Below are 26,286 nucleotides of genomic sequence, written 5' to 3' on the forward strand. Positions count from 1 at the left end.
CTTCTTTGCTTGGGCGTCTGTTGCCTATATTGTAGGCTTAAAGTCTGAAACAGCTGGGCTCTTGGCTAACTGATCGCCTTTCTCCCCCTCTCATCTTTTTGGGAGATGCGCCTTTGCAGTGGGTTTCCCCTTCCGTTAATTATTGGAGGTTTGAAAGACAAGCTGCTCCCGGAGCGTAAAAGTAGAGGGCCCAAACAGTGAGAGTGATGCAGCTCTCTGACTCTCTACTTCAGGGGAAAAATGTAGGGGGAAAATGACTGGGAGAAGTAGCCAGTTCGTAACGTACGTGCCTGAAAAAGGGAGGTGCACTGGCCACATCCCCGCCCTGCCTGTGCGTTCTCCTCTGCTTCTGCGCGCGCACAGGCAGGGCCATGATGTGTTGCTGCCTGCCAAACCAGGCTGGGGTCTGGACGGCGTAGCGCAGGACGAAGGAATGAGGAAGGAAGGAAGGGACAATGGGAAAGAGGGAGGGAAGGAGGAAGGGACAAAGAAAGGTGAAGGAAAGGAAGGAAAGGACAATGGGAGGGAAGGAAGCAGGCATCCGCCCATCACATCCCCCTCCGCCAGAGACCCATGGATTCCCCCTCACAGGCACCCTGCAACCTGAGTGATCAGCTGGCCATGCCCCTCCCGCCATTGATCACATGACCCTGGGACACTGTGAATGTGGTAAGTATGAATCAGTTGCCAAGCAATCCAAATGTAAATCACAAGACCCTGGGGATGCTGCAATAGTCGTAAGTGTGAACAATGGTCATAATTCGCTTGTAACAGTTACAAAGTGAATTGTTGTAAGTCGAGGACTACCTGTACTTTCTCATTTTTCCCTCTTTTTTTTTTTTGTTTGGTCAAGTTTTTGATACCTCGCTGGGCGAGTGTTAGTACTCGGATACTGCCTTATCCAAAAAGTGGTACAATGGGTGAAAAGGTTGAAAAGCCCCGCTCTAGACCAGGGGTAGGCAATCTTGATTCTTTTATGATTCATGGACTTCAACTCTGGCTCAGGAATTCTGGGAGTTGAAGTCCACAAGTTATAAAAGAGCCAAGGTTGCCTACCCCTGGTCTAGACGTTTCTTCTGATGAAGAATACAAACCAGTGTTCCTCTCTGTTTTGCATTGGTCAAACCATAGTTGGAATATTGTACACGTTTAGGAAATATATATATTACCTCAAACGTGGCGAGAACAACAACCAAACAGTTGAAAGAAGAAAGAGATGAGAAATAGTAGGAGATGCTGTCAAGTCTGAAGAAAACAGTGGTGAGATACAATAATTATTGGGCTGGGAGCTTATAAATCTCTATGAAGTTTATGCATTGACCAGCGAAGCGAGGGAAGGCTGCGCTTCCGAACATTCTTCATTAGCCCCCCCCAACAGCGAAAAGGACAAATTAGATCGCTCGCACAACTTCACATCACCAAGAGCGCATGCGCATCTTTCCTGTTCCGCAATTTCCGGGTTACAAATGATAGAGTGAGAAGGGCTAGAATAGCTTAGTAGGAAAAAGCCTGAAGGTTTTGCTGTAAGTTCGTGCTCTTGGGTCCGGGGAAGGACCAGTCCGCTCGTTTACGGATCTTTTCCGTTAAATGTGGGTCTGGAGCAAGTGCCATGCCTCTGAAAGTAGTGCGTGGGTCCCTTAGGGTGATAAAAAATTCTCTGCCGAAGCACCTACAGAAAGCCGATCTCGAGCATTTGCAGCTGGGGCGCGATTATGCGAACCAATACATTCAGGTAAAAACAGTTCATGCATTTCAGAGAGAAAAAAGACTGGCAAAATGTCAGTCTTGAGATACGGGGGGAGTTATGAGCTGCACAAAAGTTGCTCTGCTTCTAGTTTTCCGACATAAAACGTGCTCATGGAAGATGGAGTATATTTAATTTTAATTTTTAAAAATGGGTTTATTTAATCCATTGGGACGCATTCAGTTTAAGTGGTTCTTAAAATAGGTATCTCTTTTCCTGATCTTGAATAATACCAATTTCTGTGAAAAAAACACCCCAAACCCAAACTATTTTACACAAGCAACTTGGCAATTTTAAATTGGATCTTTGACACACAAACACCGATTTATAAATTGGTCTCTTATCCTCAGAATTTGCCCAAATTAACCTCAGTTTAAGAACCACATATCTTATATATAGATATTTAGAGAATAAGCTGGGATTTTTAGGTGAATCTTTTCCATAGATATGGTAATTCACATGATCCATTCATGTTTTAATTTTAACTTTTATTTTTGGTTTTTATTTCTTTTTCTGAAGATACATAGGTGCCTTCTGAAGGCACAATCCTAGGCGATTTTATTCTTTGTGGGTATAAAATATGAAACTTTGTTTTACTGATACAGAATTGCAGCTGGAGAAATCTTTATAATATAAAGCTAACTGCTAGAATAAAAACCTATTTGGTAAATTATTAGGATTTTTTTTCACTCTTCTTTTAAATAACTTATAAAGTCTCCTAGTCTTTTTTTAATTGGCAAACCATGTCAGAAGATTTTTTTCTTTTTATTCAATATAGAATGAATTTTCCAACTTCTATTATTATTATTATTATTATTATTATTATTATTATTATTATTATTATTATTATTCTGTCAGCAATTTTCTGTTATGCCATAGTTATTCCAATAGAAAGATATATTATGCTTTGGAATATACACTGTGATTCAAGATACAACAATATATTAGGCCTGTTGTTGATATTTTTATATACAGATTCCAGTCTTTCTTAGGATCTTTGCTTTTCCTTGATCTTGAACAAGTATTTCAGTTGCTGTTTATGTACTACTTCCGTTTATTCTGAGAAAAAGCTTTGTAGAAAAATCATGCAATCAGACTTCATTGGTATTCATATGTACAGCATGTATGACATTAAACCAAATATGATGTGTTCCTCATTGCTCATAATGGGTGACCTGAGAACTACAAAGTAAAAAGCAGCATTAGAAAGAGCCACGGGAGTTTTGTAAGAAAAATGTTTTAACTCAATTTTGTCAGTTTTCAAAATGGCCAGCAACATAGTTCTATGCCTGCTCAGAAATAAGTTGCGCTAAATTCATTGATATCTATTACAAGATTAGTGAAATTAGGATTGTAGCCTGAATCATCATCATCATCCCAACCATGAGACTTATTCTTTGTCAATGGTCCACTGTGTAAATGCTGGCTTGAAGGGAAATGAAATTTATTTTCTACCTAACTGTGAATATTGACTTTCTCTCAGAACTGCTTGTGACAGAAAAGTGATGAGATTGTCTTGTCAGGTTGTATTTGCTTTATATATATATTTATATTAGGAACATTCTCTTAATTCCTCTGCCTCTATAAAAACCCCTGAATTTCTTTAGTATTCTAGAAATATTTCAGAGGGATGTGGGAAAATAATATTGTTTAAAGGTATAATTTTAAGTTCTGAATAAGGTTGATGTTTATAAAGTTTCAACATTTATTAGAGTATTTTCCTCTGTTTTAGGGATCAGTTGTCACGTTCTATCGATTGATTCGTCTTAGAAATGAGACATCTTTCTTCAAGATAGTACTTCAAGGTATTTCAGCACAATGAGTACTATATTCTCATGATTATATTCTTGGTTAGGTTTGTCAAAGAACGTTCAACATGAATGATGTGGTTGAGATATACAGAATACAACAGCAGGGAACGATCATGGAACATTTACATAGTTCTTGAGGGAATGGGTACAAGTTCTGTGGTGCAATGTAAATAATGTAAACAATGCTAGGTATAATTTAAAAATAAAAACTTTCCAAACTGTGAATCTTGCTTTTGAGTATTTGTTCACTGTAAAGTAAAACAAGATGAGCATAATTTTGCTTGTAGAATGACTTGGGGACAATTAATTCTTTAAGCATTAAAACTATCCTATGAAAAATGTTCCGTGACTAGTCACTTACTGCAATATCAAGAAGTGTTTTCTTTTTAATCGTCACAGAGTTTCCTTCACTTTCTGATGTGAAATAATCTGGTATGCTAAGTTGTAATATTGGCCAATGTAGGAGCAAGAGCTTCTGCTGTTGAATTTAGACTGATATTTATCTTTTCAGAATCAGTAAACTCATCTTCCAGGAATAGCAGCATCTATATTTTAATATTTGGGAAACTGGCAGAAGATTGTGCCAAAGGTGTCCAACAAGGGGTAAGTGATTTTATTTTTCTTGTTACTAATATTAATATAAAATTTATATCTATATTTACCCAATTGATACATGCGACAATTGCAACACCAACCTATGTAGCTTTATTTTAATTTATTAATCAATGTTCATTGTCATTCTCCCCACATTTCTTACTGGTTTCCTTCTTTTTGGCTCATCTTTTTTGTAAAATTTTGCATGGTAGTATGATGAATGTTTGGAAGACCATCTGCAGCTAACATTTTTTTTCTTGCTCTTTCAATTGGCTTACAGCCATTCACATTTAGAATTTTTGCAGACATGTTTTTGAGACAGACCATTGTAATCCAATACTATCTCTACTGTTTGCTCTAAGCGAGCAGCTGATATCTTAAAAAATGAATATGTTAGATCTAATGAAGCAGCCAGCTCACAGAATTTATTTTATATGAAAGAAAAAGTGAGTTGGAATGCAAATCTCTACAAACTTTTATACATTCTATATTTGTAAAGAGAGCCAGTTTGATTAAGGCAGCAGGCTAGAAACCAGGAAAGTGTGAGTTCTAATCCTGTCTGAGGCACAAAACTAACTGAATGACCTTGGGCCAATTAGTCTGTCTCAGACCTAGGAAAACACCTTGTCAAGAATGCTGCTGAGATCACTACAGAAGTGGCTGAGAGCCAAGTCTGGCTCAAAGGTGTACACACACACACATACTTATACACCCTTTTTTTGTAAATCATAAATGATTTGGGCACATCTTGAGAAAATAAAATGTAATTGAATAACATTGAAATCAGTGGCACTTCTTCATGAGTCCATCACTTTCAGTGGAATGTTCATATACAATTTGGTGAAAAAGTATTCACCCTTCACCTTGGATTTTCTAAACACTTGCATTTCTTTTCCATTGAAAGCTACGAGAGCTTTACATGGGCCCTATCAGTATTAAAAGTCAGTCTGAATGAACAAATAACAGCAAGTGCAGTTCATTAGTTTGATAAACAGTCATCTGCAAGCAATATCACATTGTGAAAATGTAGTTGACCCTTTAGATTCAGCATCTGGTAGCACCAACTTTGGCCTTAAGAATTACAAAACATTTCTTTTCTCATCACATTCAATGGCAGAGGTACACAAAACAGCCGAAAGGGAGTAAATACTTTTTCACAGAATTGTTTCCAAGTCCATTAGACCTACAACCTGTTTTAATGTCAAACATCAAAAATGATTTATGTTGTATTTACACAGGAATAAGCTATGTCACTCCCTTGGAGATATTAGAAAATATTTTCTATTTTTCTGCCTCTGTGTATGTGAGAGAGAGACTTTTAAGAAATGTTTGGGTTACTTATTCTGACAAGCTAATATAGTCTGGTTTGGATTGTTACATGCCAGTATTATATTATTGCTGTAATACAGTTTTCAGGTTATTTACATTTAAAATACTGTTTAGAAAGTGTAATGGAAAGCTTCATTACAAAAGTCATTTTTCATCAAGTCACATTTTTGACTTTATAACTGTTTGGCTGTTGAGTTAATACCATATAGGCTGAAAAATATATGTGTATATTTGTAATTTATATTCATATTCTGATTTATAAAATATATTGGTGAAGGGGACTTGTATTAAGAATTGAATTTTTCAAGAAACATTTTATTTTTTTTTAATTTGCACTTTTTTCTTTTCAGACACCATATTAGTTTTATCTTTAATAAAATTATTAAAATGACTTTTTAAAGAAACTTAATATTTTTATAACTATTATCTTATTTATTTCACTTATTCTGCACTTTGATACTTGCACATTTCTACCTGATTTTTTTTCAACTTAGTCTTGTTTTGTTAAAAGTTATTAATCTTAGCCTTATTTCTTCATTAATTTAAATGGTTATTTTGCTTACCATAGGAGTCAGAAACAAATAGTTGAAATAAACACTTAAACATCTTTCCTAGCATGAAAAAAATTACATTTCTTGGTTAAAGTGGGTTTTATTTTAAAATTGCCATATATAACATGCATAGTTACAATTATAGCATTCAGCATTCAGACTATAATATTTATACTTCAAATCTTTGCTGTTGGTTTTTTCTGTTACCCAATTCTATCAGATTGCTACTGCGTCAAAGTCTCTTAACCAATGATAATCTGCAAACCTACATTGTACGCAATCCATTCTCCTTCATTTGTATTGTATTGTTTTTTGTCATTGCATTTATTTAAAGGCTTCTCTTTGTTAAAGATTGTTATATATGGAGGCACTATTCATCTTAAAATGGGCATTTCAGTTCTGTCTCATTTTATCCATTTTAGTATTCTTCAAAATTATAGCAATAGAGTTTAGACTTACATACCATTCCATAATGCTTTACAGCACTCTCTAAGTGGTTTAAAGAGGCAGCATATTGCCCCCCAAAATCTGGGTCCTCATTTTACTGACCTTGGAAGGATGGAAGGGTGAGTCAATCTTGAGCCGTTCAGAATTCAACTCCTGGAGTGAGCAGTGAGTTAGCCTGTAGCACTCCATTCTAACCTCTGGGCCATTATGGTTTTTATTATCATTTTTATCATGTTTAAAATGTAGGGATAAAAAGATGTGATGTAAATGATATAACATTAGTGGTGGATATAATAACATGCTCATTGGCTATATTTTTTTTTTTTTGATAGGATATCATCATGGTGGCTGGGTTCAGTTTGGCAAAGTCCACAAATGATTGCAATAGGCATGAGTGTCAGGTGGAAGTGTCTGATGAAGCCGGCTCAACGATTTATGTATATTGATCAAGTTTTTTTTTCTCATTCTCTCCATTTTCACTTAATCTGTAGTTGAATTAGACAGTAATTTTAAAAGATGACTATGGTTATTAAAATTTAATTAAGTTATGCTGTTTAACAAAATTTCAAAGTTACCTCTTTGTTTTATATTTTTCATTTCTCGAAAATATGAGCACCCATGGTCATTATCAATAGATAAAATAAAGAATAAAGAAGGAAGAAAGAACAATTTGAATTTTTACATGATGCTTGTTTTATGATGGCTGCTGGGAATTTTTTAAGTAGTATGCAAATAAATATAAATTTGATATAAATATAAATTTGATAGTTGCTTTCAAAGGAATATTAGTGTATTTATTAGAAAATTGTGTGTTCTCTCTGTGATATAAATATATAGATATAGATTTTTAAATTAAAATATCAGATAATGCTATATTTCTGGATCTTTAAATCTAAATATTTAAGTTATAAAAATCTGAATATCACATTATCCATTATTGATGTAATTAAGTGTTATAGGAGAAATACAATCTCTCAATAGTATTACAGTAACATAAGCTTAGTGAAGATGTTCCTAATTGATAGAATACACTTAATGTTATGTTTTCAAAATAGTAAATATGCAGTGAATCTATTTACAAAGTAATAGCTTTGTTTTAGAGCAGTGGTTCTCAACCTTTCTAATGCCGGGACCCCATAATACAGTTCCCCATGTTGTGGTGACCCCCAAGTGGGTGTGGCCACCAATAAGAGGGAGTAGGACAGCTAGGGAAAAGAGGAAAAAAATGGCGGACAGAATGGTTTGGTGACCCCTGTGAAATGGTCATTCGACCCCAAATGGGGTCCCGACCCACAGGTTGAGAACCACTGTTTTAAAGAGTAAACAATGAAGAAAATGATCTCTTGTTCATGAAATCATTTTTCTTTTATCCTGTTCAATAGCATCTGAAATAAATGTCTATTTCTGAATCTTAATAAATATTTAATGAAAGTCTTGTTAAAATATTGGCGTGAAGATTCTGAAATTACTTTTAACATGTTTATAGTACTAAGCGTCTTTTTACCCCCAGGTTTGTACTCGATCATCACGAAACGTGACTGGGGAAGGAACAGTATCCATGGTAAGTTTGAATCAATTAAATTTGTGGGCTCAATATCTAAAATACGTTTTCCTTATTCACAATATGTTGCCGCATTAGGTGACAAGGCCTGGACCAACCTTATCCACACTGGGAAGAGATTGCAATGTCAGAAAATATCCAGGAAATAATATCACGTTGTTGCCAAAGAAATTGAATGGTTATATAGAGAGAGGATATATTTCTTTTTTCATAAGATGAAAGGAGAATTAGCTCTGATACTAGTGCAAATAATTTGAAAAGACACTTTGCTTGCAAGTGAAGAAGCTCCTTGCTTTTTTATTAAAGTTTTTAAAAAGACATAAAAACTAACTCAAACTAATAAAGAGCAGAAGCAGTAAAAGAAAGAAGAAAAGCAAAAGTGCAGAAATAATAAAAAATATAAAAAGTTTCTGATTTTCTGTGCAGCAATTTGCAAAAATCTCTCTTCTATAATTACAAAAACCTCTCACTTTTTTCTATTAATATCTACTTCTGTATTTTTTTAAAATATAAGGCATTATGTGAGTTTGCATGATGATATCCACTACTTGAAAAAATTAACCGACCTCTAGTTTATATGGGAAAAATCTCTTTTTTTATAATCGATTCTACCATTTTAAGGGTAACAAAAAAAAAAAAATAGTTCAGTCACAGAATTTTTGACCAGCTTGCCATAGATCATGTTCTCACAGATCATTTTATCTTTTATCTTGCCAGAAAGTTATTCCCCAATACACATACACTCCTCTGAATCACCTTAAAAATGAAACTGTTGTCAATTTATATGGGGCTGTGAAATTCTTCAAACCTGCATATTTAAGCAAAGGAACTGGTATGTATGATTGAATATACATCTTACCATTATAATATGTTAAAATATATGCTTTTTTTAAGCAAATGAGTTCCAAAGTAGATTGTGGACTAATGACCAATTTCAGATAAACTGCCATAGCTGATCAAGTAAACAGTCATATCAGCCCATTTTGGAGAAAATTGTGGAAAAGGTGGTTGAATGATAGCAACAGAGGATCTTGGGGGAAATAGATTATCAATCAATGGATCATTAATAATCCATGGATATGAATTACTATTCCGTCTGACTTCAGACTAAGGTACAGTGCAGAGGCAGTATAGGTCACATATGTTCATGATGTTTGGCAGAGCATGATGTATCCATCCAGTGCCCCTTGTTCTCAATGGCTTTTGATACTGTTGGACCAGTTGTGGGATATGAGTAGGAGGTACTATGTGGCAGTGGTTCCTCATGGTCAGTTTTATTTGATGATGACAGATGGAAAGAGATTGATTCATGGCTCCTTCTATGTGGGATGCTTCCGGGCTTAATGATCTTTGCTACAGTAGATTAGCCAATACTTCGGGGTGCGGTATCATTGGCATGCTGATGATAGTCAGCTCTACATCACCATCCCAAACTGGGTAGGTGAAATTATTGTATTGACCAGTGTATGGGGGTTTTTCAAGTCTGGATAGGGCAAAACTCAATCTTAACAAGACTGTGTGACTATTTGGACCCCCTGAGGTGGGGATCTCACCAGCTTTGGTCTTGGATGGTGCTGCATTATTCCAAAGAAGACTGGTGCACAACTTGGGGTGGGGGCAGCTACTGCTTGAAGAGCAAGTGGCAGCTGTGGCCAGGAGGGCCTTTGCATAGATTCATCTTGTGTGTCAGTTGTGCTCTTTTTTCAATTGGAGACCCTTCAGAGATTCACTCATGTCCTGGTCACATCACAGTTAGATTATTGGAGTATGTTCTACATGGGGCTGCTCTTGAAGATCACCCAGAAGCAGTGGTGGGATTCAAATACCTGAACAACAGGTTCCCTGCATGGATGCAGGCCTAGAATGGACTTCCGGAAGTAGCACTTCCGGTGGGCCGTTCTAGGTCTGGGAGGCCTCTTCCAGGCCTCCGAGGCCTAGAATGGACTTCTGGAAGTGGCATCATGTACTTCTGGCAGGTCGTTCTAGTCCCGGCAGGCCTCCGAGGCCTAGAACAGACTTCCGGAAGTGGCAGCCACGCACTTCCGTTGGGTTGTTCTAGGCCTGGGTGGCTTCCTCCAGGCCTCCGAGGCCTAGAGCAGACTTCTGAAAGCAGTGTGCATTCAGCCAGTTTCCGAACTCAACAAAATTTAGCTACCGGTTCTATTGAACCAGTGCGAATCGGCTGAATCCCACCACTGCCCAGAAGCTATAGCTGGTTGAATATGCAATGGCGCAAGCAGTAACAGGCACCTCTCAGTGTGCCCATGTGTCATCACTGCTGCACAAGCTGCATTGGCTGCTAGTTGGCTTCCAAATGCAATCCAGTTTGTTGGTTATTACCTATAAAAAGCCCTGTATGGCAGAGGAGGCTGCATACCTGAGAGAATGCTAGTTTCCAATTGTTTATTGTCTTCAGTACATTCTGGCAGAGAGGGTGTGCTCCAGGGCCCCTCCATTAACTGTTGTGAACTTGTGGGACTAAGGAAGTATGCCTTCTCAGTTGTGGCCCCTTATCTTGGGGACAATGTCCTCCTAGAGATCAGGCAGCACCTTCTCTCCTATGGATCTGGAAAGCTTTGAAAACCTGGTTTTCGTCCCATGCCTGCGTTTGATGTTATTCATTTAATGACTACTGTTTTGTTTTGTACATTTTAGTCCGGGCTGCCTATGATTTTAGCTGTTTTTACGTCTTTTTTTAGTTTGGTGCCCTGCTCATTGTCCAATGATTTTGGTGATTATTAAATTTAAATAAATAAATGAAATACCTTGTGATCTTACAGAATGGGTAGGAATCTTGTAGAATGGACCTTGACCACGAGGTCAAGGGAAAAGTAGACATGTTCATAATTAATCCAGAATAAAACCTGAATGTGTCCAAACCTCTTTAACCATATTTTCCTTAAGTCCCATTAATTTATTTTTCTCAAGTAGATTTTTCTAATTTTATGTGATCTTAAATTTACTGAATTTAATTTTTATCTTACATCAAAATTACCAGCTGCATTTTTTTTGAACTCCAAAGTTTATCACTCAAGGCTTTCTAACAGAATATTTTTTGAATTAAGTGGACACAGGCTATGGAGCAGGAAGAAAAGTTCAGCAGCTGTTTTTCTGCTGCTGACTTGATTACTCTCATTTGTCAATGCAGTGGCAAACTGTAGAAGAAAAGAGGAAAAAGGCAAGAAAGAAAGCAATAAGGACACAGAAAAATAAAGAACTTAAGAGTTACTCTTTCCTCCAAAAAAGAACTCTTTGAATAGAGGGGCCAAGTTGGCCGCAGGCTCTTTAGCCAATATAGAACTTTGGTTTAATAAGAGATGCAAAAGATTTGCTAGTATGAGACTGTTTTCTATGCATTAATTTTGAAGGGATGTTGATTTGCATTTTTTTTTTGTAATTGTAACACTTATTAAGTGAGTACAGTGGTGTGAGTGCCTTCAGAAAGGGAAAAGGAAAATATGCAATATTGAAGTAGCCAACTGTATAAATTGCTAACAAAAGTGTAATTTAATTTGAATTTGTTTCTGTATAAACAGAACCTGAAATTTGAAGAATCCTTGTGCAAGTATGTTTTTCCAAGAATAATTACTTTAAAACCGGGGTCTCCAATCTTGGCAACTTTAAGACTTGTGGACTTCGACTGGCTGAGGAATTCTGAGAGTTGAAGTCCGCAAACCCTGAAGTTGCTAAGGTTGGAGACTTCTGCTTTAAAACATCCCAAATTATATCACCAGAAAAAGTTGGAAAGTCATGCAGAATTTTCAGAAGAATGTGATATTGTTGTAAGACTCCACAGATACTCAGTATATTTGTTGTGTTTATCTCCTAACAAGGAAGATGAAAAATACACTGTGAGGTGTTGAACTTCTTTCTCATTTAAACCCCCCCTTTTTTTCAAATTATTCACAGTTAGGCTCATGTGTTTTGGAATGGTTATTATTGGTTCCTTTCCAAACTATTTACAAACCCATTTTGGTCTACAAACTTTATTCAAATATGCCAATAAAGTGTAATTTGGATAATTAAAATCCCACTGCAAATGTAACCATAATCATACTTAGCTTTGAAAAAATAAATGAAATGAATGAAAATATTGGAAATGTAGATAATTTGGAGAGAGGAGTATAATTTCTCAATACTGTATAATTCATAGACTCCTTCTCTTTCTGTAAACCATTTATAAAAACATTTTTGTTTGCTTGTGTGTAATATGGATTATAGAACTATGAGAAATCTTAAAACCTTATAAAACTACTACAACAAACTCATTATAAACAATTGGTTGAATCCAAATTTGATGACATTTATTTTCATTGAAATAATTAAAACTTAAATTAACAATGACTTTTGTCATTGTAATAAAATGGATTTGTTGCTTTAAAACAGATTCAACTATTTAAATAAAGAAATTTGCAATGGCAAAATATGAATCCTCAAAACAAAGATATTGTGTAGTACCGTATTTTCTGGTGTATAAGACTACTTTCTAATCCCTGAAAATCTTCTGAAAAGTCGGGGGTCGTCTTATACGCAGGAATGTACGGGTAGCTGTTCTCTGAATTTAAAACCAATCTGCCCCCTAGTGGCCAGCCCTATTTTTTTTTTACAGAAATAAGCACTAACAGGACAAAGCTTTCTAGCAAAGGAATGGAGCTCCTATTGTGCTCATCTATAAACAGAAATTCAATATTGTACTGTATTTTCTGGCGCATAAGACGACTTTCTAAACCCTGAAAATCTTCTCAAAAGTTGGGGGTCGTCTTATAAGCCCAGTCGCCTTATAAGCTGGAATATACGGTAATTGCTTTTAAGCATTTAATTATTGAAGAAAATAATCCTAGGAAATAGATCAATTGAATATTAGTTTTTTCCAGTAATTGAATTTAGATTTTTGTAGATTCCTCAATTCCTCCTTATTTTTTACTTTTTAAATATTATGAAATGATCCCCACATAACCATAATATTGTAAAATGTTACATCATATTATAATAGCAATTATAGCACATAGTTATTAGAATTTAGTTTCATTTATGAAGTATCATGACAAATATCTGATGTGTGACTGTGTTCTGACGACATCGGATATTAACACTTAGAGACTGATTTAAAAAACATACTAAGAACCACAATTTTCATAGCTAAATAAACTAAAAAACTTTATCTTAAGATATGAAAGAAACATTGGGGATAGTTTAGGTTTTTAATTAAGTTTAGATCTATTTGACAACAGTAGAGTACTAAAGATAAAATGGTGTGCCACACTGAATTCATTGGCAACAGCAGTTGTTGTTGTTAATTGCGAAGTCGTGTCTGACCCATCGTGACCCCATGGACAACGTTCCTCCAGGCCTTCCTGTCCTCTACCATCTTTTGGAGTCCATTTAAATTCACGCCTACTGCTTCAGTGACTCCATCCAGCCACCTCATTCTCTTCTATTGCCCTCAATCTTTCCCAGCATTAGGCCCTTCTCCAGTGAGTCCTTCTCATTAGGTCGCCAAAGTATTTGAGTTTCAACTTCAGAATCTGGCTTCTAAAGACCAGTCAGGGTTGATCTCTTCTAGGACTGACCGGTATGAACACCTTGCAGTCCAAGGGACTTGCAGAAGTCTTCTCCAGCACCATAGTTCAAAGGCCTCAATTCTTTGTTGCCAGTGTTTCTTATGGTCCAATTTTCACATCCATACATTGCAACTGGGAAAACCATGGCCTGGACTATATGCACTTTTGTTGGCAGGGTGATGTCTCTGCTTTTTAGTATGCTATCTAGATTTGCCATAGCTTTCCTCCCCAGGAGCAAGTGTCTTTTAATTTCTTGGCTGCAGTCCCCATCCGAGGTGTTCTTGGAGCCCAGGAAAATAAAATCTGTCACTACCTCCATTTCTTCCCCATCTATTTGCCAGGAATTGAGAGGGCCGGATGCCATGATTTTGTTTTCTTAATGTTGAGTTTCAAGCCAACTTTTGCACTCTCCTTCTTCACCCGCATCAAGAGGCTCTTTAGTTCCTCTTCACTTTCTGCCATTAGAGTGGTATCATCTGCATATCTTAGATTGTTGATATTTCTCCCGGCAATCTTAATTTCAACTTTTGATTAATCTAGCCATGCCTTTCTCATGATGTGCTCTGCATATAAGTTAAATAGGCAGGGTGACAGTATACAGCCTTGCCGGACTCCTTTCCCAATTTTGAACCAATCAGTGGTTCCGTGACCAGTTCTCACTGTTGCTTCTTGACCCGCATATAGGTTTCTCAAGAGACAAATAAGATGGTCTGGTACTCTTGAAGAACTTGCCACAACAGCAGTTATTCACAATTAACTCTTTTCTTTCTGCCTGAATTCTGAATAGATCAGGGTATTCTTGAACCTTCAATTGAAGGGTATTCTTTATGATTTTAATTATTTATTTCAACAATTTTATTGCCGTTCTATGAATATACAATATGTATAGCATATCTAATAAACTAGATAATCACTTTTTTTCCAAAAAAAACAACAACAACAACACCATCACTCATTTAAGGAACGATCCCCATTTAAACAATTCAGTTTCCGCAGCTTTATGTAAAAGGCATCTGGCCTGTTTCCCTTTCACCACCATTTCCTGTTGGAAGATTTATTGGCTCTCTGATCATCTTGATCACTTTTTCCTTATCTTATTTTTCTGCTAATATTTACAAAGCAAAGCTGGTATGCTTTCCAGTAAATTAAATCTGTAGATACGATAAAGATCTTTTTAGTGGTATTCAGTAGGATATTGGTAACTAGCATAATTTTGAGATCTTTTTATAGAACTAATGTACATGTAATCACAATGTGATTGCAAATATATGTTGTAAAGCAGGTGGGGGCATTCTATATGTCACATTGACTTCAGTTTTTCTTTTGATCAAATGCAGAATATATAAATAAAGTTACAAATAGAGTAATGAATAAAAGAGCTATCAGTTATTATTAATGTCCAATACAGGGAGGGTCCATTCCAATAAACCTGTTACAAAATCTTACAGTAATAGTTTCCATTTTTCATGGAGATTGTAATAATTTGGAACATACTAAAATAGCTCTCCAATGTGCTCTTTTACCTTTAAAAAGATTTTTTAAGTTTAAAGTTAGTTTTGTTCTTGTCTATATGCAGTAGGTATAATTCCCATTCAATTTAATTAGGCTTATTTACATTTTTTATTTAATGCCCTTAGAGAAAAGTGTAGTAATCCATTTCTGATTGGTCAAAACAGATCAGTAGTCCTGTGACTATTCACACGTTGCCATAAGAATATTTTCAAGCTGGAATTTTGTCATGTGAGGGACAGATTTACTATGCATTTGAGTTTACTGAAAGCAATTTGTATTATATTTTGGTTAGATATTGCGTAAAGAAAAATATGCACATTCTCTACATCCTACCTTTAAAATTAGAAACCAAGATTCAGCACTACTGAAAGAAAATGATATAATAATAATAATGATGATGATGTTGGAAGGGACCTTGGAGGTCATCTAGTCCAATCCCCTTCTCAGGCAGGCAACCCTATACCATTTCAGACAAATGGCTGTCCAGTCTCTTCTTAAAAACTTCCAGTGTTGGAGCATTCACCACTTTTGGAGGCAGACATATCAAACACTAGGCCCGCAGGCTGGGGCCGGCCGCTGTGTGGTTCTGTCCGGTCCGGGGACCTGCTCTGGAAACAACAAAGGACTGGCCCGTCAAACCTCGGCCTGATCCAGGCCAACCGGGCACTGATCTACAACCTGGTTGTGTCCATCAAAGCCAGAATGTGCTCAGCCTTAGATCCACATGGCAGCCCCTCCCCATGGGTGCGTGTGCAAGCAGAGTCCGGTGTACCTGCTGGCTGTCTTGCGCCGCAAGCTGACTTCACCCAGGACGTCAGCGCTGGTTTTCTTCTTTGCGCACACCCAGAGGGCAGAGGCAGCGAGGCAGCTCCTTCCTGATTCCAGGGCAGTCCTGTGGCTCTTTCCTTCCTCTGTGCTCAAGAAGGGATGATGGAGGGGGAGAGATTGCCAGTGCTGCCATGCTGCTGCTGGTCTCGCTATCCCATGTGGATGGGTGGGGACGGTCCCAGTGAAAGGAAAGCCTTGAGGCTGGAGGTGCTGGTGGGAAGGTGGTGGCACTGATCTACAACCTGACTGCATCCATCAAAGCCAGAATGCGCTCAGCCTTAGATCCACATGGCAGTTCTGCCCTGCCCCTGGGTGCACGCGCAAACAGAATCTGGCATCCCTGCTGGCTATCTTGCCCCGTAGGCTGACTTCACCCAGGATGCCTGCGCTGGCTGGTTCCTATGCGCACACCGTGGGGGCAGGACAGAGGTGGCGGGGTAGGTCATTGCTGGTTCCAAGGCTGGTTCCAGGGCTGCCCTATGGATCTAAGGCTGAGCGCATTCTGGCTTTGATGGATGCAACTAGGGACAGTCCCCACCCACCCATGTTAGATAGCAAGACCGGTGGCAACATGGCAGCACTGGCAATCTCTTCCCCTCCCATCACCCCTTCCTGACGCAGAGGAAGGAAAGAGATGAGAAGGCAAAGAAACAAATGGACGAAGGAAGAAATGGAGGGAGGGATGAAGGAAGGGTAGAAAGGAAAAAAGGGAGGGAGGAAGGAACGAAGGAAGGGATGAACGGAGGGGGGAAGGAAGGGATGGTGGGAGGAAGGGAGGAAAAAAGGAAGGAACGGAGGGTGGGAGGGAGGGAAAAAAGGAAGGAGAGGCAACATGGTTGGACATACCCCAGTTTACGCAGTTCTGCTTGGATCTATTGAGACTTGGGCTCAAAGGAGAAAGCAATTTTGTGTTCTCTTTTATTACAGACGGGACTTTATTGGCAATCCAAGTTAACACTGGTATTCTTGAATTGTGAACTCTTAGGAAAGTATCCCTTCCTTGTGAGTTGCAAACAGCATTTCCAGTGGGGAAAACAGGACAAAGCAGAGTGGGGAAAAATATTTTCCTTTGCTATATTTCCAGTCTGAATTAGACTATGGCAGGGTTCCTGCAGGAGAGCTCTTTTAAGGATTATGTATTAATAGAAAAGCAACTAACTTACCTCTGTTCCTAAATGCTAAAGCTATTGCACATAAAAAAAAACAGAAGCTCTGATCAACTATCACAGCCACCATTTTGACTGCTGTACTGTTGTCTGTGGACGCCCCCACTAAATGCAAGCATGGGATAAACTGAGCCTGGTTTGTTCTTGGTCTTTCAAGTGGCCACAGACTACTAGCAAAAGTGGCATTTGATCACAAGGCAAGGAGGCATCGAGAAATGTTTCCCCTTTTGCATTTGAGTATCCAAGAAGGGACAGGAAAGGAAAAGAGGAAAGACAAACAAAAAGAAGGAAAGAGGGGAAGGAAGAAGAAGGAAAGGTGAATGGAAAGGAAAGGAAAAAGGAAGGAAGGAAGGAAGGAAGGAAGGAAGGAAGGAAGGAAGGAAGGAAGGAAGGAAGGGTATAATGAGAGGGAGGAAGGATCTGAGGAAAGTCCTGCCTTAGCTCTTGGCCCTGAGCAGCCCTGCTGCCTTTCGCCATTCCCTTGTCCCCTCCTCTTGACCTCTCCTGGTGATCTCCCATCTTGTCACTGAGGATGCTTTGGTTACAAAGTCGGGTCTCCTCACATGGAGAGGGAGTGGGCTTCCCTCTGACCCACACATTTTGCCCTCCCGCAACACCATGAGCAACTTGGCCAAGGAGAGCAAGCACAGCAGCAGCTGCCTCGAGAAGGAGATATGCGCAGCTGGGCGCCCCTTGGGTTAAGTAAGGTTAGGCTGGGCTGCAGGGTCCCTGAACTAAAGGGCTGGGCGCTTGACCTCTGCTACCCAAGGCTCTGGGCAGCCCATGCTCCCGTCCAGGCCCGCATAGCCTGAGAGGGACGGTGAGGCTTCTCCAGGGGACCATGTCCCGGCGCTCACCCTGGTCCCACCCTCCCCCAGAGACCCTTGGATCCATCTCAGGCCTGTCCAGGCCTGCACAGGTGCCCCTGATGCAAGCAATTTTGAACTGGCCACGCTCACCCAGTAGGCCACGCCGACCCCAGCTGCACCCACCCAGTAGGCCACGCTCACGCTAGGCACCCCCCACCCCCCGCGGGCAACCACAGTGCTGATGCGGCCCTCAATGAAATTTAGTTTGATACCCCTGATTTAAGGGAAAGAGGACAAACGTAAGTTTGACCGTGGCAGAACAAAACAGTGAGCTATAAATTGTAACAGTAATTTAGCTGGAATTCCGGCTGATTTGCCCATCTTGATTTTCTGCTGCACTAGATTATTATACTATTGCACAAACAAAGATGTTCTTTCTCATCTGTGTCTCTTCAGAAGACAATAGCTGGAACAGAGTTCTTCCTACCTGTGAAAAGTGACACAAGTTTCACGCAGTTAGAAATGTCTTAGACATCTGCCATTGATTTCTATATTAAGTCAATTTGCAAGTTTTTCAAAAATAAGCATCCAAACAAAATAGTTTTCTGTTTAAAAGCTTTTGTGAGATGTTTTATTTGTTTCTGAGTGTAATGTATGAAAAGAGATGGATATGTTTTTGTTTTGCTGAGACAGAGCAAGAACATTTTATTGTATATTTTAAAACTTTTGGAAAATTAGCAAGCAAGATTTATTTTCTTGTTTTATTTGTTTATTTTTGTAAAAAAAATTGTCAGGGAATTACTTTCATATATAAAAACTATATTTTAAAAAACATTTAAATTCATGGTTCAGACAAATATTTTGATAACAAATTGTCTGATAACAATTATGAAATAGGTTGGATTTTATTAATCCATTCAACAATTCATATTGTTTCTTGATTTTAAATAAGCAGATAGATCTAATTGATTGAAAAGAATACAATTTGTTATAGTGGCAGCAACACAACTGACATTTTGTGTAAGAAATAAGATATTGATAGAATCAATCTGCTACTAATTAACCACATTTTGCTATTTGTTATATGAACTTTTCAAATATTGCTTTCATTTATTTGTATTGGCACTGAAAGATTGACAAGGAATTAGTAGTAAAGTCATATGGAATTTTACAGTTTAGTATTTATATGCCAATGTACTATGTGTCATTTGTGACAGGGAAATGAAAAACAAAGAAATAACCTGGATTTCTTTACATGACAAATATGTCCTTTTTTATTCTTTTTCTCAACATGTGCAGATTATTGTTCAATGGCAACCATTGTAGATCAGTCCAATGTGAAGCTGAGGTGTTTATTTTTTAATCGAGACAAAGATGCCCTTCCACAGATCTACAGAATTGGTGATATTCTTCGACTTCACAGAATAAAGGTAATTTTAATGCACTTCCTGCCATGTGGTAAGAAAGCACTATAGTCTGTTCAAAGGAAAGAGAGCAGATACTTCTTGGCATTAATCTTTGACAGAGAGAATTCTATCTTCTATGGGCTTGCTGATGCATATTGGTCACTCTTATCCAGTAAACTGAACTAGAAGGCTCCACATGGCCTTTGGGTGGCATGGTGGGGGAGCGCAGTCTACCTCAAAAAACTTTGAACTTAATTTTAATTGAATTATAATTAGATTACATTAATTATAGATAATAGGATGACTATTTAGGAATGTTCTTTCTACCACACTAACCTTGAGGGAAATTCTTAGAAAATTCCTGGCCTTTAATGGACTGCACAAAGTTTTGAGTTCTCTACCATAGCCAGAGAACTAGCCATATTATTCTTATAGATAGACAAACTGAAGCTTTCTCAAAATACTTCATGCATTTTGTCTTTATCTTGTGATAAGGGTGGGTTTTTGTATGTGATCTGTCACTCTGGTGATAGGTGGATCTTGAACTGTGATCCATGGTTGTTTCTGTTAGACATTTTACTTATGTGCTATAATGTTTAAAGAAATGCAATCATTCACAAATATTAATTAGAGATACTCTTTTGCTGCCTCTTCTTGGTCATTACTCTAGCCTTATTTATTTTTGTTTGCTATTCTTTTAGCAGAATCTTGATGTCCTTGAACTTGTAATTCTCCTCTGTCACTTTTCAATATATTTCAATCTTGATGGAGTGGGGGATAATTCTGGGATAATTTTTTAACTTTGTCAAGTGAACTGGTTGCAAAGTACATTTTACAGGTGAAAATTGTGAGTGTTTACTTTGTTCAGTGGGTTCAAATTAGGGGATATTCACAATATTAAGCAACATAAATATTTGGTATAAAGCATACCAAAGCATTTGGTTCGATTGTATGAATGTTATTCTAGTGGATTTTTTTTTTATTTTCAACTATGGCAAATATATTTGTTCGCTAGAGAATGAAATGTAAGCAAACTTATATTGGGCATTGATTTATAACCTGTTAGAATTTGTGATTTTTTTGAAAGATTATGTATCATTTACTTCATATTGCACCTTAGTTGAAGTTATTTTTTAACATACAGTTAGCGTTTAGCGATTGCTTCATACAGTGAGTGTTCAAAAGTGATAAAAATATAACTTTGTGACCAATTCTTGCATTTACGACCTTCAAAGGTCTGCAAAGAGAAGGAAAGCTGAAATAAGCTCACAAGCACCATAGCAGTATCACTTAGTGACCGCTTTGCTAAGTGACGGCTTCACTGATCCCAGTTTGATGGTGAAATGGCGACTACCTGTATACCTGATTTAGATTAAGCACACTATTCCCGAAAATGGTAGAGTCCACCTTTTTTTATTTAGATAGGGCATGTTTTAGATTTATTAAAATGAAAGGCAAAATCACAAAACAGTGTCTCACTTATTTTGGCCATGTCATGTGGGGGAATTCACTGTAGAAAGTAATTATGTTTGGAAGAGTTAGTGGTTAAAAGAGAATTCCCCAATCTTTCTGGCTTTGCAGACTGGCCGGGCTCCGCATGAGTGATGGGAAACCATGTGCGTGGTGGGCACACACGCACACTGCTCGCGCAAATGGAACATGTGTGCGCTTGCCCGCCACTTTCACAGCCCAATTCCAAATGGCTCAAGGCCCAATAGTGGGCAGTGGCCTGGGGGTTGGGGACCCCTAGGTTAAAGGAAACCAAGCCACCAAAGAACAAAAAATCACCAAGAGTTGAACACAACTAAATGAATATCCTCATCATCACTGAATGAAAGGATTTGCTATTTGCCACATTCCATCAACCATATTTCAAGTGCTGGGTGCTGCTGGGCAAGTGCAGTTTTGTAACCGTTTCTCTGAAAATTCAATTCAAGTGTGTTTGGGGTTCAATTGCAGTTAAGTGTCGTCCTTAATGGTCTGTTGTTCGTTCCGGCGTCGCTTCTCTCGCACATGCCCAGAGTGTCATCTGTTATGTTGAATGCATGGGGGGAGAAGGACAATCAGTTGAACAGCAATTGCAACCAAGACAGGAGAACCCCATAAGAGACAAAGGTGAAAAATCTGGAACAAACAAAAACAACACTCACTGGCAGCAGACTGAGCAGCTGGGTGCTGTCAATGAGATCGTAACAGATGACACTCTGGGCATGTGCGAGAGAAGCGATGCTGGAATGAACAACAGACCGTTAAGGACGACACTTAAGAGAGAAGATAAGAGGAAGAATAACACGAAATGGGAGGAGGAATCTACACCGTGGCTCAAAGAGATAAATAAACAAAAGCAAAACAGACCCAAAACCCACAGGAGCACGAAAAGTAAATCAAACACCCCCCCACCCATCAGAGAAAGCCATACGCAGAACGATAGAGGGACTGGATACAGGAGAGGTGAGAGTACCTCCAGCCTAAACCCACCTATTGCCGAACCAGCAGATAAAACAACGTATAAGGGACTCAAACAAAAGAAAGGAATATACAGCAACTTAAGAAGTGCACTTAAAACTCAGCCTGACCAACTGGATCCAACGAAGCACTCTGTAAACCAGAGATAGGCATTTAACAACTATATGTAAGATTTCTTTCAGCATCTGCCTTTTAACCCTGATGATGTCAAGTGTACTTGACGAAAGCTTGGTTGATTAAACTTTTATTTCTTAAATTTCTCTTGGTGATCATATATATACATACATACATACATACATACATACATACATACATATATATATATAGGTCTTTGGTTGTTCGGGTTTTCTCCCGCGTAAAATTGGAAGTGTCTTGGCGACGTTTCGACGAAGTCCCATTCGTCATCTTCAGGCTGGTGTTTTCAGCTTCGTGCTTCGAGCAGCAGTGTGTGGTCTTAGCTGTTTCTTCCTTTTAACTGCCAGTGGGGGTATGAACTGATTGGGTGGGAGCTTGGCTGTGTTCTGATTGGGTGGAGGTGTGTTCTGATTGGTTAGGGGCTTGGCTGTGCTCTGATTGGCTGGGGGGGTTGGCTGTGCTCTGATTGGCTGGGGGGTTGGCTGTGCTCTGATTGGCTGGGGGAGTGTTCTGTTTGGTTGTGCTCAGGTTAGTCTGAGTTGCAGAGGGATTCAAGATTTTGGGCTGCCCTGCCATTCCTTGGCTTCGCGTTCGTGGTCGTGCTTCCTCTTCATGGATGGTGTCAGTTTGCTTCATGTATGGATTGGGGGGGTTTAAAGTGGCTAATGATGCAGCTGTGGTCTGGCTTCTGGTTTGTGGTCGTGCCTCATAGTCAGTGTGGCTTTGGGTTTGTTTTTTGCGTGGATGTTTGGTGGTGACCTCCTATGTGGTTTTTGTGAGTGTGGGTCTGGTATCATTTTTTGTGTTAGGGAGTCGTTTGTCAATAAGGGCGGGTTTCCAAATGGCTGGTAGGCGGGAGGTATCATCTCGCTTGTTCATGCTGTGTGGGCGTTTTTCTATCTCGATGGCTTCTCTGATTATTCTGTTATTAAAATGTTCACTTTGGCAATGGTTCTGGTATTTTTAAAGTCAATTTCATGTCCTGTGGCTTTAAGGTGTTGGACCAGGGAAGATGTTGGTTCCTCTTTTTTGACTGAGTTCTTATGTTCTTCAATGCGTGCCCTTATTCTTCTGTTGGTTTGTCCGATGTATATGGTGGGACAAGTGGTGCATGGGATTTCGTATACTCCTTGATTTTCTAATTCAATTTTATCTTTGGGGTTTCTAAGGATGGTGGATATTTTTCTGTTTGTGCAGAATGCGGTTTTGATGTTGTGTTTATGGAGGATCTTACTGATTCTGTCTGTGATGCCTTTTATGTATGGGAGGATGGCTTTGCCGTTTTCTTGTTCTTTGTCTTGGATTTTAGTAGGGGTTTCTTTTTGGATTAGGTTTGTAATCTTATTTCTATGGAATCCATTGGATGTTAGTACATTGGTGAGAGTGTGTAGTTCGGGTTTTAGGTGTTGTTCGTCAGCTAAGCGTTTTGTTCTGGGGATGAGTGTCTTGGCTACAGAGTTGATCTGTGCTGGGTGGTGGTGTGAGAGAGCGTGCAGATAGCGGTTTGTGTGTGTTTTCTTCTGGTAGATGGTTTGTCCTAGGGAGCCATTGGATTTCTTGTAGACTAAGACATCCAGGAAGGGAAGTTGGTTGTTAGTTTCTGTTTCCATGGTGAACTGTAGTTTGGGGTGTAGGCTGTTGAGGTGTGTGAGGAAGTTGTCCAGTTTTTCTTTCCCATGTGGCCAGATTATGAAGGTGTCGTCTATGTATCTGAGCCAGAGTTTGGGTTTGTGATCCAATTTTTCTAGAGCTTGGGTTTCAAAGTGTTCCATGTAGAGGTTTGCAATGACAGGTGAGAGGGGTGATCCCATGGGTGTTCCTTCTGTTTGTTTGTATTTTTGTCCATTATAGATGAAGTATGTGTTGGATAGGCAGTGGTTGGTCAGATCTAAGATGTGTTTGGGGGGTTATATTTGTTTTGGATAGCTGTCAAAGCTTCTTTGATTGGCACTTGGGTGAAGAGGGATATGACATCGAAGCTCACGAGTAGGTCGCTGGGCTGTAAGTTTTGTTTCTTTATGATCTCTAAGAAATGGAATGAGTTTTTTACGTGTGAGGTGATGGATTCCGCATAGGGCTGTAGTTGTTTGGCGAGAAATTTGGATAAGTTTTGTAGAGGTGAGCCTATGGAGCTGACTATGGGTCTAAGTGGGGTTCCTTCTTTATGTATCTTGGGGAGACCATAGAGCTCAGGGCATCTGGATGATTTCTCTCTGGGAATGATTCTTTGCTGGATCTCTTCGCTAATGGGGGAGGCTTTTATTTTGGATCTGGTGGTTTTTTCCAGGTAGGTGGTGGGATCTATATTTAGGGGTTTGTATATAGAGTCTTGGAGTAGGTTGGTTAATTTGGTTTGGTAGTCAGATGTGTTCATAACCACAGTGGCATTGCTCTTGTCTGCTGGTAAGATTATTATGCTGGTGTCTTCTTTCAGGTTAAGTAGTGCTGTCTGTTCCTCTTTGGGTAAGTTGCTTTTGGGTGGCTTGCTGGTGCAGAGGATGTTGGTGATTTTGAGTCTGATTCTGTTCGCGTTGTTGCGGTTGATTTTGGTCAGGCTGGTTTCAACTCCGCATATAATGGTGTTTTCGGCTTTGTGCTTCTAGAAGCACAAAGCCGAAAACACCAGCCTGAAGATGACGAATGGGACTTCGTCGAAACATGGCCAAGACACTTCCAATTTTACGCGGGAGAAAACCTGAATAACCAAAGACCTACATATATATATGAATATATATATGGAATGAATAAAGCGCGTTCACCAGGAGAGTTTAAAGTTAAAATACTTTAATTAAAGTATTTTACTATATTAAAAGGTTGCCAAGCTTTCGTTGGGAAAACTCCCTAACAACTTCAGGGCTGAGAGACCGTTTCTAACAAGGTGGTTTAAACGGGTTCCATAGACGTCTGCGCTTGGTTCCTAGACCGTGCCAGCATTCCCCGCTGAACAGCTGATAGATGGGAGGGGGAATCGGAGTAAAGATTTCTTCCGTCGTTCTCTCGAGCACTTGTGTTCACATCTCCGTTTGAATCATCCTCCTCCATCATGGTGTCCTCCATGCTCATCTTCCCTCGTAGGTCAATATTCAAGTTAAATCCCCCCCATTTCTGTGAGCAAAAGTCTGTTGGTATTTGGGAAGATTCCCTGCTCATGTTATTTTCCCTTTTATCAAGCGAACGGGTCGTCATCACATGTTTTTTCTCCCCTCTCTGTATGGGATATTCACTTTTATTATTATGGGTAGTGCTAAATTTAGTGGTTCTATCCTCAAATTTCTTAAGCGCTCCAATGTCATTATTGTTGTTTTCTCCAATTAAAGGGGGTGTGGTTTCCCCTTGATGTTGTTGGGAGGTTTCTGGGTAGTCAATCTGATATAGACATAGGCAAACAACTTACCAACCCACCCCAGATCGTCAGTACATCGCATTTAACTCAGAACAGCTTACAGGACTACTCGGGTGACAGTTACATAAGAGGTGAAAGCATTAAAATTGGAAGAGAAAGCTACCGCAAAGAGAACAACCGAGCAGAGGATGATTGGGAAGGGAAGGTGAAACGCACATTCCCACTCGAACCCGATGGGGGGGATGAGTTAAAGCATAGGGATAACCAGAATAACAGGGGTTTCACCCCACCCATCCCAAGATTAAGGGAAAGGAGGATGGATGAGGATGGACACGTAACTAAAAGGAATAGGAAGGAACAAACCAATCATGTCCAGTTGAATCAATTGGGCCCGATGACGAGATCGAGGAGCCGGGCGCAGACTCTGACATGCCTATAAAAGATTTTCTCACTCTCTGGCGCATTAGCCCTGAGGATGCCGGCAGGTGATGGCGAAAGCTTGGTGCTTTTTAATTAAACTTTTATAGTTTTTATTACCCTGGTGTTCATTTTATTCTTTGCCATATTTCTGTCCATATAGATAGAGATATATAGGTATATGTATTGGTAAGATTTTAAAGAGTAGGGCATAATAAAGTATTATTAACAATCTGCATCAGTAAAATAAAATAAATTAGGTGTTTCTAATGAGAATATATAAATATAATTTCAATTTAAGAACACCATGGTTGTTTGAAACCTAAACAAATATTATATGTAAAAATTTAACTTTTAACATTTAATTTAACACCTAACCCAAGATGCCATTTTTCTCAAATATTAAAATCAGAACTACTTTAGATATCCAGTTTTATTCGAATGGATCAGGTCTCACTGCTCATATATTCCAAAATATAACTCAGTAGGCTGTCATTAAAGCCCATTCGAGAATAATCATATAATTGCTTCAGCAAGTTGAAGTTCTGCAAGAATTCACTGAATCCCATGCAGCTACTGATGGTAGTGATGATGAAAACAAGATAA

The 26,286-nt window shown here is 38.8% G+C and overlaps 1 protein-coding gene across 1 annotated transcript in view; it reads left to right on the forward strand.

The window, feature by feature from the left end:
• The first annotated feature begins 1,474 nt into the window (after positions 1–1,474).
• Positions 1,475–26,286, forward strand: part of POT1 (protection of telomeres 1) — a 59,894-nt gene continuing 35,082 nt past the window's right edge. Inside the window, exons 1-7 of the mRNA XM_039355325.1 lie at positions 1,475–1,732; positions 3,477–3,549; positions 4,067–4,158; positions 6,809–6,913; positions 7,987–8,037; positions 8,755–8,869; positions 19,213–19,343. Coding sequence (XP_039211259.1) covers positions 1,610–1,732; positions 3,477–3,549; positions 4,067–4,158; positions 6,809–6,913; positions 7,987–8,037; positions 8,755–8,869; positions 19,213–19,343 — 690 coding nt within the window. The 5' untranslated portion in view covers positions 1,475–1,609. The remainder of the gene's footprint in view (positions 1,733–3,476; positions 3,550–4,066; positions 4,159–6,808; positions 6,914–7,986; positions 8,038–8,754; positions 8,870–19,212; positions 19,344–26,286) is intronic.

This window comes from Crotalus tigris, unplaced genomic scaffold, assembly GCF_016545835.1.
Source record: "Crotalus tigris isolate CLP2741 ecotype Arizona unplaced genomic scaffold, ASM1654583v1 scf7180000018675.461491, whole genome shotgun sequence".
Classification (NCBI taxonomy): domain Eukaryota; kingdom Metazoa; phylum Chordata; class Lepidosauria; order Squamata; family Viperidae; genus Crotalus; species Crotalus tigris.